This window comes from Lepus europaeus, chromosome 7, assembly GCF_033115175.1.
Source record: "Lepus europaeus isolate LE1 chromosome 7, mLepTim1.pri, whole genome shotgun sequence".
In the NCBI taxonomy this organism is placed as follows: Eukaryota; Metazoa; Chordata; class Mammalia; order Lagomorpha; family Leporidae; genus Lepus; species Lepus europaeus.
Genome location: NC_084833.1, coordinates 113649088 through 113663266, shown reverse-complemented (window position 1 = coordinate 113663266; position 14179 = coordinate 113649088). Strand labels below are relative to the sequence as shown.

Below are 14179 nucleotides of genomic sequence, written 5' to 3'. Positions count from 1 at the left end.
TGGAGTCTCTCCAGCTTTTTAAAAGCTCCTCCCCTCCCTTTGCAAAGCTTATTGGAGGTCTGTCCTGGCACAGACCTTCCTTCCCAGGAATCAGGAGTGTGAGGTGGAGACAGGAGAGGTTGGGACACAAGGGCCAAGTTGAGAGTTTGTCTCAACCCAGTGCCTTCATTGAGCCCGGATCCTCATCTGCCCTGGCAGTGGAGCTCAGCACAGACAAGCCACGAACTGCTGGGCCACCACTGCCCCCCACTCTGGCACCTGCCTTGCAGATTATCTCCTAAGCAGATAGATACCCCCTTCCATACTGGGGATGTAGAGCTTGGAAACTAGAAAATGCTAGGTCTGAGAGAGGGGAAAGAACAAGCCCAGCAACACACAGAGCTCTGTGTATTCAGAGGGAAGTTGGCAGAGCTGTGTTCGGGCACAGAAACTCCGAGTGGTACAAAGGGACGTGCTCAGAGTGGAGAAATCATGCTAATTGTCTGCACCAGAGCTGGAGAACGCCACCCAAAATGAAGAGAGAAAGGGGAGCCCTGTCCAGAGCCTCCAGGGCCCTGCACCTCGCTCCTTTTGTCTACCTACTTCTGATCCAGACAGGTAGGAGACCAGAAGGGTAAGAAAGGGGCTGGAGAAAGGCCCCAGGACTTGCAAAGGAGAGGGAGGGGAGGGTGGTAGCCCGAATGCCTTTGGGGTGGGAGGAGGGAGAGAGCCCAGCTGTCGTGGGAAGCATCTCAGTGAATCCAGGCATTAGCGTTGAATGTATTTTTTCATTCCGTGAGCCTCCGGCCGGGCCCTGGTCCCCCTCCCCTCAAAGGCGGCATGACTTGGGAGCTCCCACGGCATTCAGTGCATTAGATGGAGGGCACTGGGCCATGTCCTATGGGATGACTTGCTGGCGTGCGACAATTCGGCATTCTTTCCAAGGGATTATGGTGGGGCTTGGAGGGAGGGGCAGGGGAAATCTTGGTTTTGTGCCTCCCCGGCCCCCACTCTGGCTTCACGGAGTGTCAAACAGCTAGGGAGATGAACGAAGCGCTGGAGATAATGAGCCTCCTGGTTTGGCGTAGTTCGTACCAACCTATCTGTAGGTCACTCTACTATGCCATGGACACCTACCTCCTGTAGCGCCCCCTGCCAACTCTTTGGATAATTGATCTTATTTTAAATGCACTCATGTGCATTTATGTGTACACACACACACACACAATTACAGAGAGGCCAGGAATTCACAACTCAGTGGGCAGACAGATGCAGCGATTGTTGTGATAAAATGCAGGAGCTACCGTGAGTCATGTTTGCAGAGAATGCGTAGGAATCAGATAGGCCAGGAAGCTAGATCTGGCCATGCAGGGTGAGGGTGGGGATACCAGGAATGGCTTCGTGCTAGAAGGAATGTCTACATGGAGTTTTAAAGAATGAAAAAATAGGTAGGAATGTGAGTGGGCATTATTGTTGGGGAAATGGGCAAAGGTCAACAGCTTGAAATGGCACCATGTGTTTAGGTGGAGCCCAAGAGTTCACCATTGCTGGGGAGGAAAACGTGAACTGCATTAGGCAGCAACCTCAAAAACCATACTCAGGAACCTGTAATATCACCTGTAAATGATGGCAGGGAAAAAGAATCCAATGGTTGTTAGTTTGGGGGTTGGCAAGGTTAAGCCACTCAGGTAGCACCAGTCTATGGTGACAGGAAACTAGAAGAAAACAAAATAAGAGAGGAAGCTTGCACTGGTCTCCCAGTGCTGCTGTGATAAAGCACCACCAGCTGGGTGGCCTGAACAGCAGATGTTCATCATCTGAGTTCTGGAAGCCAGAGTTGGAGCTGAAGGAACAGTGGGACCATGTTCCCTCTGAGGGTGCAAGACAAGGGTCTGCTACATGTCTTCTTCCTAGGGTCTGCTAGTTCCTTGGCCTGAGGCAGCTTAACTTCAGTCTTCACATGGCATTCTCCCTGTAGGCATACCTGTGTTCACAATTCCCTTTTTATCAGAATGTATGCTGGAGTAAGCCCACCATACTCCAATATGACCTGATCTTATTAAATCTGCAATGATCCCATTGCCAAACAAGGTCATTTTCTGTGGGACTAGGGGATTAGGACTTCAGCATATGAATTTTGGGTGAACACAATGGAGCCCCTAACAAGGCTATTGCAACACAGACTGGATTTAGAGTAAGGGTAGGCAATGAGGCCTATTGATATGAAATTTTGGAGGAAAAATCAAGACCCAGGGATTGATAGGAATTGGGAAGATCCAGAGAGGGTGGTAGGGTTTCTATGTAAAACTGTAAACAAAAAATGAGGTAGGGTTGAGTGATGTGGTGATTAGTATTTTACGTATTTAGACTGAAGCCTATGAGGCTTCACATGAAAACATTAAACAACCTGAAGCTCAGTGGCAGAGCAGTCAAGGTTGAGGAGAGGCGTTTGGAAGCTGTCAGTGCATAGGTGAGAGTTTAAAAAATGAGAATTATTATTCCTTAGGAGGAGGGAGAAATGGATTGAAAATGGAACATCAAGTAACCCCAAGACTGTAGAGGATGAAAAGCCCATTGAGGAGACCAAGAAGCTGTTAGAGAAATAGAAGGAGAACCAGAAAGTCAAGAGTTGAGTTTTCAGGAGTAAATCAACACCATAAAATGCATCAAAGAGATCTTGTGTAATAAGAACCTAAAGTTAGGAGGTTACTGTCTCAGTGTAAATTGCATTGAGTTGAGGAAATAGTGAGAAGGGAAGTTATGGAGACAGTGAATAGAGAATGAGATGGACACAATCAAACGTACAAAGTGGAGATACCCACGCAAGGTCTTTTAGGTCATTAAATGGTAAGGAAAACAATTACAGGAAGATCCGGTCATCCAGTGTGACCAGGCAAAAGCAGAGGATGACAAAGGGTCTTCTGTGTGAATAAATGTAACTTCATATATACAACAAAAAATCTAAATATAAACTATGCTAAAATACCAGTTGTAGCTTTATAATAGGTAAGAGAGAAGTGCAGTCTCAGGTCATTGTACTGCTGTGAACTAAAGAATAGTAAGACGTGAGATTCTATAAGGAATCCTTGTCATTCTTAATGTTTTGTTTATGAAAATGCTAGTACACATGACAAATAAATTCTAAAATTTAACTTCTTGGCATAAACTGTGTGATAGTCCAATGTAGTTTCAGACTAGACCTGGAATGAGGAAGGACCCTGATTCATGATGGTAGAGCTGATGGTGCTCTACCAATTATGACTTTTGACATGTTTATTTCTTTTCTTTAGTTTCGTCTCTATTTCTTTTCTTTAGGTTTATTTCTATTTCTTCTATGTAGAAAATTTTTAAAAATAGAGGAATGGTAATGTTCAAGGGAGAAAAATCTCCCTTCATCCAGGTCTATAAGTGGCACAAATTCCTCTACTAGTTCTATGGCTTGACTTAGTCACACGCTATTGGTAACTGAAAAGGGAACTGGGAAATGTAGTTTTTAAGATGTGGCCCTAAAAAGGGCACTGAACCATGTGGCCCTAGCTCCTGAAGATTTACCTTAATCTTTTGAGCAATGGTAGTGATCACTGAACTAGCCTTAGATAAACAATTATTCAGTCTTTGATGCTATGACCCAGATGTGGACAAATGGGAATTTCCTAAGTTCATTATATCACAATTTTTGGAACATTCAAAAAAGGCTTTTCCTGCGGTTAGGACATTAACTGAAAGACATAAGCATAGCATGACATAAGCCTAGGTCATCTATTTTCAAGGTTTTACTTGCTAGAATCCTATTAGTATTCCATTCTCTAGGAACCCAATAGGAACAAATCCCTTGCCTGGGTTCCACCCTTTTTATCTTGAAGTTCATTTCCGTGTGGTAGGTGCTACCTTTTTTTGGTAATTGAAAATTTCATACAGGAAAATGCATTTAGAATGAAGATACAGTATAAACAGTATAGTTTGTACACTTTAAAAATGAACAAACCCATGTAATCAGTTTTCAGATCAAGAAATACAACATTTCAGTACTCCAGTATCACCCATGTACTATTTCAATTACTACTGTCCTCCCTGCCAGATTATAGTGGCATACTAACTTCTAACAGATTGGTTTTGCCTATCGTGAATTTTATATAATTGTAATCATCTGCATGCTTTCAACTGTCTGTCTTCCTTTACTGAACACCAAGTTTCATCTATCTTTGGTCTCATTGCTGTATTATTCCATTGTATGACTACACCACAATTTGTCTATTTAACTTTAATAGACACTTCGGTCATTTCCAAACCAACTCAGTCAACTCTGCCCCATTGGTGCTTCATGAATTGAGCTGTTAAGGTTTCAAATACATGACTTTTGGTGAACAGATAGGGACATTTCTTTTACAGATATGCCTAGGAGTAGAATTACTGAGTTGTAGGGTATGTGTATGTTTAGCTTTAGTGGAAATGACCTAACAGTTTTCATAAGTGTTTGTAGCGATTTATAACCCCACCAAGATGTATGAGAATTCCAGATGATCCACCAAAAATTGTATTTTCTCTCTCATTCTGACTCTCATTTCTCTTTCATTCATTTCATTGTATTTTCTCTTTCTCTTTCATTCATTTCCACCTACTATCCTAGTGATTTAATATTGCATTTCCATGATACTTATGCAGTTGATCTTTTTTCATATTAATCATTTGGATCTCTTTTTGTATCTATTTTAAATATTTTGCCCACTTTCCTATTGTTTGCTTTTCTAAGAAATGATTAGGAGTTTAAATATGTATTTTGTATTTGAGTTCCTTAGAGGTTATACAGATTGCCAATATCTCCTCTTGCTCTATGGCTCTCCATTTTGCTCTCTAACTGGTACCTTTTAATGAACAGAAGCTCTTACATTGTGTCCAACCAATCATTTTCTTCTTTTATAGTTACTACATTTGTGTCTTACCTAAGAGATCTGTGTCTACCCCCAAGTCATGGAGATATTCTCCCATGTTCTCTTTTCTAAATGTCATTGTTACTGTTTTACCTTTAACATTTAGATCTACAGTCCATCAAGAATTGATAATTTTTGAAATTAAGATGCGAGGTAAGGGTCAAAATTCATTTTTTTGCCCTATGTGGCCTAGTACTGTTTATTGGGGGAGAAAAACACTCCTTACACTACAGTATCACTTTTGCCATAAATTGTATGATCATATAAATCTATTTGGGGATTCTTTGTTCTGTTAATTTATCCTCATGCCATTATCACAAAATAAACTTCCTGGAATTTTGAATAGTATTATTGCATTAAATTATAAATCAGTTTGGAAGAATTGACAGTTTACTGGTGATTGTTCCAACCCACAAACATGGTAAACTCTGGGTCCTCTATTTTTTTTAATGTTTATTTATTTTCATCTACTTGAAAGGCAGAGCAACAGAGAGTGAGGGAGAAAGTGAGGGAGGGAGAGAGAGAGAGAGAGGAGAGAATCTTCCATCTATTGGTTCATTCCCCAAACACCCACGGTAAGGCTGGGCGAGGTCACATCCAGGAGCCCAGAACTCCATCCAGGTCCCCCATGTAGTTGGCAAGGATCTAAGTACATATACCATCATCTGCTGTCCCCTGGATGCATTTGCAGGGACTGAGTAAGAAGCAGAGAAGCCAGGTCTCCAATATAGGATGCAGGTGCTCTAAGCAGTGGCTGCCCTCTGTATGCCATCTTAATACCTATTAGCTAGGTGAACATCTACATTAAACATCTACATTCCTTAAAATGTAGGTAAAAAGTTACCAACCTTCGCTTCCGTTTTGTAAGGGCCTTCTTCACGGTTTCTGTGTCCTAGTTTTCTCCCATATCCCTGAGTGATTGACACTTTAAATGATGTCACACTCTCATAGGCCCTTATAGGCCTCAGCAGGATTACAACATAAGAATACAACATAACAATCCCAGCGTGACACAATAAGTAATGCACCTGTGCAGCAACAGCCAGGGAGGGGCATTGTTTTCTCAGAGCATCATTAATTAGGAAGGATATTAAAAATCAAAAGCAGAACCAGCGTGTTTTTCCTTTCAGAGAGCCAAGCTGTGGGCTGCCCTTGAATTACTGTATGCAATGCTGGTCACCACACCTCAAAAAGGAAATGATACAGTCAGAGAAAGCTTAGAGAAGGGTATCTCTGATGGCAAAAGGACAGGGGGACTTCTCCATGGAGACAGACAGCAACAAAACAAAACCCTTCAGGTAGAATGGGATAGAAATGCAGTCCTGGGTCATAGAGAGTGCGGATAAAGTGACCAAGTAGGGCATCTCCCCAGTGACATTTTTTAAAGGTAAACTCAAGGCACATACTGGGAAAGGAAACTTTTGCCCAGCAAAGGGAGCACCTAAAAATGATTAGATGTGGGTGGGCATTTGGCCAGCAGTTAAGATACCCATGTCCCATATCAGTGTCTGGGTTCGGTATCTGCCTCTGGCTCCTAACTCCAGCTCCCTGCCAATGCAGACCCTGGCAGGCAGCTGTGATGGCTCAGGAATTGGGTTCCTGCCACTCACGTGGGAGACCTGGACTTTATTACCAGCTCCTGGCCTTGTCTTCATCCTCTGTTCAGGGCTGCTGCACGCGTCTGGGGAGTAAGCCAGCGGATGGGAGCTCTCTGTCTGTCAAACAAAAAATTAAAATGAGTAGATGATGAGTTCTTTAAGGAAAGAGATAGTTACACAAACCAGGGCTACATGTAGGAGTATCCTAACACTTTAAAGCTTTGACAGTCCTTGGCACCACAGCAGGTCAAAATCCCACGTGAGGAGGGGCCACCACCTAACCCAGCATGCATTGTTTAGGTTGACAGGAACATCTTGCTGAGCTGTTTATTTCCTTTTGTTCAGCCTCTGGTGGGAACACAGACTTTCTAAGCAACGATGCCTCAGAGACAATGAGCAAATTAATAGCTTCTCCAGGTTGAATACTCCTGGTCCCCTTTATTTTCACTCTGGGCGGCAGTTAGCCATTTCCTCATTTCTGTGTCCTGCTTTGGCTCCTGTCCCAGGCTTCTGTGTCCTTTGAAAGTTGTGGAACCCTGAACTTAACACAGACTGGGGCTGGCTAGCATTCTTGGGAAATAGCGTTTGCTCAACAAAATGCTCTCTTTGTCAGCCTCTGAGGGACTCCTCCTTTGCTTCTGAACTCATATGCATACCCATGTTCATGGGCACGAGGAGTGCACCACCTAGACAAGGTGGCAATCCCTAGGCTGCAGCTTCTCCAGTGTTTCATTCAGAATGAATCAACTTTAAGTTGCCACAAATAGCAGATTTGAGGGGGGGAAGACATCACAACAGGACAACCAGGAGTGGAACCCGGGAAGCTTGAGGTAGGTCAGAGAAGTTGGAAAGCAAGGAAGAATCCCTTCCACCTGACCTTGGAGCTGGGGCTGGCACTGCCCAGCCCCCTGGAAGAGGGAAAGGAGAGCCTTCAACGTTTGCTACTTGGGGGTCACACATAGATTTGCTAAACTCCAAGATGACTCTGCATATATAACCCTCATGCACATTCCCCGCTGCTTCAGACTGGGTCCTGAGAAGGGGTAGCTGTTTCCCCACTTACCTGATCATCACTGTGGCCTTTCATGAAGCACCATGATTTTCTCAGGGCCACCTTACGCCATACGTACCAAAGCCCATTTGCAGGGAGATTTGAAAGCTTGCTTTTCTGAGACAAACCAAGCCTGGGAAGTAGCAGCTGCTAGGCAGGAAATCCCAACTAAATAAGCACAGAAACTAAGAGTTGGAAGAAACCTTGAGGGTCACTTGGCCAGATGGATTTCAGTCTGATAGACCAAGCCATAGGGACTCCAACTCCCTGCCGTCCCAATCCTCAGTCAAGAAGGTCTAACAAATTCACCCTGAGAGCTAATGACCTATAAGTTTTAATGGGTAAGGAGTTTTGTCTGCGTTACTCTTGATGAACCTCAATGACAAATAAAAGTACTTGGAACATAGCAGGTGGTCAACAAATATTTCCTTAAAAAACACTTATTTATTTGAAAGTCAGAGTTAGAGAGAGAGAGAGAGAAGAAATCTTCCATCCCCTGATTCACTCTCCAGATAGCTTTAACAGAATAGCTTTAAAATAGCTTTAACTGCCAGGGCTAAGCCAGACTAAAGCCAGGAGCCAGGAACTTCATCCAGGTCTCCCATGTGGGTGACAGGGCCCAATCACTTGGCTTATCTTCCACTGTTTTTCCCAGGCCACTACCAGGAATCTGGATTGGAAGTAGAGCAGCCAGGACATAAACTGGCACCTATATGGAATGCCAGCATTGCAGGCAGCAGCACAATGCTGGCCCCTCCATTAATATTTCCATGAACAGAGCACATAGAGCACATAGAGGCAATGAGGAAAAGTGTCAGAGAGCCAGAGGACCAAATGGAAGAAGGACTGGGGGGCAGGGACTGGCTGTGAAGGAGACCAGAGGGCAACAGAGCCAGTGGGAGAGGAGACGGCGGCACCGACAGAGAAGAAGCAAGGTCTGGCAAGGAGTGAAGGGCCCAGAGAGGTGGGGCTCTGGGGAAGCAGAGGGCTTAAAGGTGGGAATGGGCTAAGGAACCAGGGGCCTGACACTGCCCTCTTCCCCATGGGCTCCTGGTCGCAGACTCCCTGGAGGGGGTGAACATCACCAGCCCGGTGCGCCTGATCCATGGCACAGTGGGGAAGTCGGCCCTGCTCTCCGTGCAGTACAGCAGCACCAGCAGTGACAAGCCCGTAGTGAAGTGGCAGCTGAAGCGGGACAAGCCAGTGACCGTGGTGCAGTCCATCGGCACAGAGGTCATCGGCACCCTGCGGCCCGACTATCGAGACCGAATTCGGCTCTTTGAAAATGGCTCCCTGCTTCTCAGCGACCTGCAGCTGGCCGACGAGGGCACCTATGAGGTCGAGATCTCCATCACTGATGACACCTTCACTGGGGAGAAGACCATTAACCTCACTGTGGATGGTAAGATGCCCTGGCAGGGAATGAGGCAGGGTGGGTACCTGGATGGGGGCAGGATCTGCCCAGAACACCAACTAGACCCAGGGCAGAGCAACACAGAAGACACCTGGGAGCTAAGAGTGAGCCAGCTGGATGTTAGAAGTTGGCAGGTGCAGCTAACACAGATAGAATGCTTGCTAAGTGGCGGAAACTATTCCAAGTGCCTTGTAGATGTTAACTCATTTAATACTTGAAGTAATCTAGAAATAGTTAATATCATTATTCCCATTTTGTTTTTATTTTTATTTTTATTTTTATTTTTTAAAGACATTTATTTATTTGAAAGTCAGAGTTACAGAGAGAGAGGAGAGGCAGAGAGAGAGAGGGAGAGAGAGAGGTCTTCCATCCAATGGTTCACTCTCCAATTGGCCACAATGACCAGAGCTTTGTCAATCTGAAGCCAGGAGCCAGGAGCTTCTTCCAGGTCTCCCACGGGGGTGCAGGGGCCCAAGGACTTGGGCCATCTTCTACTGCTTTCCCAGGCCATAGCAGAGAGCTAGATCGGAAGTGGAGCAGCCGGGTCTTGAACCAGCACCCACATAGGATGCCAATGCTTCAGGCCAGGGCATTGACCCACTGCGCCACAGTGCTGACTCCATTATCCCCATGTTGCAGATGAGGAAAGTGAGGCACAGAAAGATTGAGTGACTTGCCCAAGGACACACAGCTAGCAAGTAATAGAACCAAGGTTTGAACCCAGACAGTTGGAACTGGGCTGGGTCCAACTAAAATATCTTCGAAGTTGTGTGGTCTTGCGAAGGTATTTGGAAAGAAGGGAATGGGGATAGGCGCCACAGTTGTCTGGTTCAGCATCATACTCCCGTGCCTAGTGGGTACTCAATAACTAGCTGGTGAATAGATGAATGAGTGATGGGAGAGGACTGGATGCAGGATCCCTGGCGGGTCTTCTCAGCCCACAGGTTGTGCTGTGATGTGTTGGGAGCTAGGGAGCTGCAGAGCAGAGGGGAGAAGCTTTGCCTTCCATGACTCACAGGCCCCCCACCCCCACCCTGGGTCTCAGTGCCCATTTCGAGGCCACAGGTATTAGTGGCTTCGACCACTGTGCTGGAGCTCAGCGAGGCCTTCACCCTGAACTGCTCACATGAGAATGGCACCAAGCCCAGCTACACCTGGCTGAAGGATGGCAAGCCGCTCCTCAACGACTCGCGGATGCTCCTGTCCCCTGACCAAAAGGTGCTCACCATCACCCGCGTGCTCATGGAGGATGACGACCTGTACAGCTGCGTGGTGGAGAACCCCATCAGCCAGGGCCGCAGCCTGCCCGTCAAGATCACAGTGTACAGTGAGTCTCCTTGCCCGCCCTCCCTTAGGACTCGAGAGACCCTGAGACGCAGGTGCCTGGGGACTAACGACATCCCAGAGTGTGTCACTGGAGAGGGAGCGAGAGGAGGCATAGATGAGCCCACTACCATGAGGGACAGCCAAGTGGTCTCTAAGCAAGTGCTGCCTTCACCTAGCCACGCTGCCTGGTGCACCTTCGCTCTTCCTTCCACCGCAGAAAGCTCTGCTCACCGCACCTGCTGCCCTCCGCACCTGCTGCACCCTCTGAACGCTCTTCCACCTCTTTGCTTTTCCCTCTCCCCAGGAAGAAGCTCCCTCTACATCATCTTGTCTACAGGAGGCATCTTCCTCCTTGTGACCTTGGTAACAGTCTGTGCCTGCTGGAAACCCTCCAAAAAGTCTCGGTAAATCTCCAAGTTCCACATCCGGAGTACCCTAACCCTTCAGTCCGTCCTAACCCCAAGATGGATTCTTTCCTTACATCTCTCTAAATGCCTGTCTTCTCAGGACCCTGCACGTCTTCCTGGGAGATCTGTCTTTGCCTTGTGGACTATACTTACCACCCACCTCCGGTCAACCTCAGTACTATTAAACAATGGTTTCATTTTCCTTGGTCAGGCTATGGTTGTGTGCCTTTCAAATCTGGTTACCTACAGCTTACTGATCATGACCCTGAGATTCAGACTGGTGAAAGGACCTGCCCGCCAGCACAGAGCTAGTGGCAGACTCATGATGCAAAGCTAGATGTGACTCACCAAAGTTCATGGACTACCTCCCACTCTGACATACCCAACCCACCTTCCCATCATAAGGCTCCTTTTAGACCAAGAGATCCCTCCCTGTCTGTCTCCCCCGACATTCAGTAAATAGTTCTGTTCCTGAGAGGGGCTGGATTGATTTGCAGGAAGAAGAGGAAGCTGGAGAAGCAAAACTCCCTGGAATACATGGATCAGAATGAGGACCGCCTGAAATCAGAAGGTGAGCTCCCAGCCGCCCACTCACCCATGCCATTGGCACTCAGGTCAGTGGGCTGCTGGGCAAAGGCAGAACTGGGCCCCAAGGAGCCAGCTCTGCAGGGCTCCTTCCCCCACCAACTGCCAGGAAAACTGCAGAGTAGGGAGAGGTGCTGCCAAGGTAGGACCCCAGGGATTCAGATATGTCCACGGAGATCGTGGTGGGGCCTTGAGTGGCCACCTGGGGAGCTGGCTGGCAGAGAGGGGCTGTACCCGGGCCAGCTGCCCCACTCTGTCCTCTCTGCAGCAGACACCCTGCCGCGAGGTGGAGAGCAAGATCGCAAGAACCCCATGGCATTGTACGTTCTGAAGGACAAGGTGAGCAGCTCTGGGCCCCAACGCCATGGCAGTGCTAGGGGGCCCACAGTTACGATGTCCCTGGATAGTACCTTCAGAATAGACCTGTGAAACATTGGTGTCATCCCCACCTTCGAGGTTCGGAAAATAAGGCTGACAGACATGATGAAATGACCTGCCCAGGAGTAAACAAGTACATAAGTGGCAGATCCAGGTCTTCGGACACCAACTCTGATTTCCCCGCTATTGCACAACTAACGGTGCCCCAGGTTCTCCGAGACAGGTGCAAAGAGCAGAAATAAAGGCACAAAGCACTCAAGAAAATCCACACCTTCGCTGTACTATCAGGAGGTGGGCGCGTGGAGGGAGCTGCGGCTCCTGGCCGTCAGGGTTCCCACTGCCCTCTAACACGACGCGCGCGCCTCCTGACTGTGCCCGCTGTCCACTGACCCCTGCCGCGCGGGTCCTTGCAGGACTCTCCGGAGCCCGAGGAGAACCCCGCGCCGGAGCCTCGGAGCGCTACAGAGCCCGGCCCACCCGGCTACTCCGTGTCGCCCACGGTGCCGGGCCGCTCGCCCGGGCTGCCCATCCGCTCGGCCCGCCGCTACCCGCGCTCGCCAGCGCGCTCCCCTGCCACCAGCCGGACGCACTCGTCTCCGCCACGCGCCCCGAGCTCGCCGGGCCGCTCGCGCAGCGCCTCGCGCACACTGCGGACTGCGGGCGTGCACATGATCCGTGAGCAGGACGAGGCGGGCCCGGTGGAGATCAGCGCCTGAGCCGCTGCGGGACCCCGGGGGACGCGCCCGCTGGAGAGGGGAGGTCCCGGCAGGGCGCACGCGTCTCGGGCATGGTCGGCGTGAGCATGCGCGGGTGGGCGCGGCGGGGCGAGGGTCTGGTGGTGAAAGCCGTTCCCGGTGGTGTTCTCAGCGGGTTGTGGACTGTGTTCTCTTAGGACCGTATAGAGTTTTAAATCTCCAGGTCAATCCCCAGAAGGGTCTTATGGACACTAACACCAGTAACCTAACCCCCTTGACTGTCCTGGCTCTGCCCAGGGAGCTCCTATGCTTTCCAGCTACCCCCTTGGCTCCCAAGAAGCCTGATTCCTGGGCATATTTTTGACAACCCCAAATTAGAGAGGCCACCTGCCCCAAGCGCACAACTGTCCTAAACTGCGAAGAAGTTTCGCATACTGGCGCTGTTCTGAGCACCCGAGGAATCATTGTGAAGGGAGTGATTAGGGGCCCCTACGCTGGGCACCTGCTGCCTGGGGATCTGCGTGTTGGTGAAGGGTGGGGGGGCACAAGTACATTTTCCTCCATGTCCTGACCAAGCCAACTGTGCTTGACCTCCTCCCAAAGCCTCCCTTGGCAGCAGGACAAGTCTTCGTGTCTCTGTTCAGGACTAAAAGAGAGTGGTGGGCTTACTCAGACAGGGAGTGCATTCCCACTCAGCGCCCTGGCGGAGAGAGCCAGAACGAGTAGGGGAACTGCTTTTCACCCCTGGCTCTCGTGCCCTCTCCCTAGCTTCCCTCCAAAACAAGCTTCGCAAACAATCATTACACCTGAGAAGGGTGTTGCATTTTCTCCAGCTGTCAGAGAGTAAGGTTCTCATCTCCAGAGACATGGTGGGAGGAGGAGGAGGCGGAGCATGTCAAGACCACATGGCCCAACCCCTGGCCTCCTGCCACCACCCCACCCCCACCCCCCACCCCGGCGCTGCTCCCAGATGCTGGCATCCTTAATCACACCACCGTCAGAACACAGAGGGACTGGGTTGCTGGGTGGCCAGGCCATGCCCATGCCACGCCTCTTGAACAATTAGTAGGAGAGGCAGTATTCTGCATGAGGAGAGAGGCGATTTAAAAGCTGGAAGAGGAGGCTCTCTGGGTGTTCTGTCCTATCCCTCCTGGTGTCTCCAAGGTCCTCCCATCCCTAACCCTTCCCCATCCTCCCGAGGTCCAGCTCTGAGACTCCACCATCCCATGGAGCAATCCCAAGGCCCCAGCTACCCACCACCTCCACTGGTGCAAGTTTTGTCCCAGCCCCAAGAGCCCCCTCGGCCCCACCCTGGTAGCACACCCCTCTTGGCTCCCCTCCACACTTCCCCAGCCCCACCTGAGCAGTAGTCTTCCTTAGCCAGAACCAACCCTCGCCCGTAATGAGATAGCGCATGTAGGGGAAAGTTGCTCAGACGGGTGGAAGAGGCAGGAGTTGGAGAAAGGGTACCTGTTGGTCAGCCTTGAAATGCAGGGGTGAAGGTTGGGGTGAGATGAGAGCACGCCGCACCCTGGTGCTGAGTCCCTGAAGGGCAGCTTCCCAGGCTCAAGCCAAATCTGCCTGAAATCTGTGGGGGTATGGAAGGAAGTGGTTTCTCTGTTTTGTTTTGCTCTTCATCTTTGTATTACTAGCATCTAGTGGGTGCCTAGCACACCCTGGATGCTCAATAAACTTTTGATGAAATGAAAGGACAACTTTATTCCACTTAAGCGAGGAGAAAAGCAGCTTAAACATCCCAGTCATTTCCTTTTTCTTTTTTCTTCTCCCTGCTTTCCAAACTCCAAACTGACCACTCCA

At 48.9% G+C, this 14179-nt stretch overlaps 2 protein-coding genes across 3 annotated transcripts; one reads left to right on the top strand and one right to left on the bottom strand.

The window, feature by feature from the left end:
- The first annotated feature begins 512 nt into the window (after nucleotides 1–512).
- HEPACAM (hepatic and glial cell adhesion molecule) lies at nucleotides 513–12382 on the top strand. Of its 2 annotated transcripts, none has more exons than XM_062198450.1 (7): nucleotides 513–597; nucleotides 8617–8958; nucleotides 10016–10297; nucleotides 10601–10694; nucleotides 11201–11274; nucleotides 11557–11627; nucleotides 12080–12382. In XM_062198450.1, exons 1-7 carry the CDS (start codon nucleotides 513–515, stop codon nucleotides 12380–12382), a joined length of 1251 nt encoding a protein of 416 aa, XP_062054434.1. The 2 variants fall into 2 exon arrangements, with proteins under 2 accessions (XP_062054434.1, XP_062054433.1); XM_062198449.1 differs by having other exon boundaries at nucleotides 11201–11430.
- Nucleotides 12383–13358: 976 nt separating this feature from the next.
- On the bottom strand, nucleotides 13359–13777 carry HEPN1 (hepatocellular carcinoma, down-regulated 1). Its single transcript, XM_062197648.1, is given in 2 exon segments — nucleotides 13359–13411; nucleotides 13414–13777. Coding segments are annotated over 2 exon segments (417 nt in total).
- Between the last annotated feature and the right edge of the window lie 402 nt (nucleotides 13778–14179).

Coding starts and splice junctions, on each gene's coding strand:
- HEPACAM (XM_062198449.1), top strand. CDS start 513: ATGAAGAGAGAAAGGGGAGCCCTGTCCAGAGCCTCCAGGGCCCTGCAC. Junction 598..8,616: donor CCTACTTCTGATCCAGACAG/GTAGGAGACCAG, acceptor TCCTGGTCGCAG/ACTCCCTGGAGGGGGTGAAC. Junction 11,628..12,079: donor TGTACGTTCTGAAGGACAAG/GTGAGCAGCTCT, acceptor GGGTCCTTGCAG/GACTCTCCGGAGCCCGAGGA.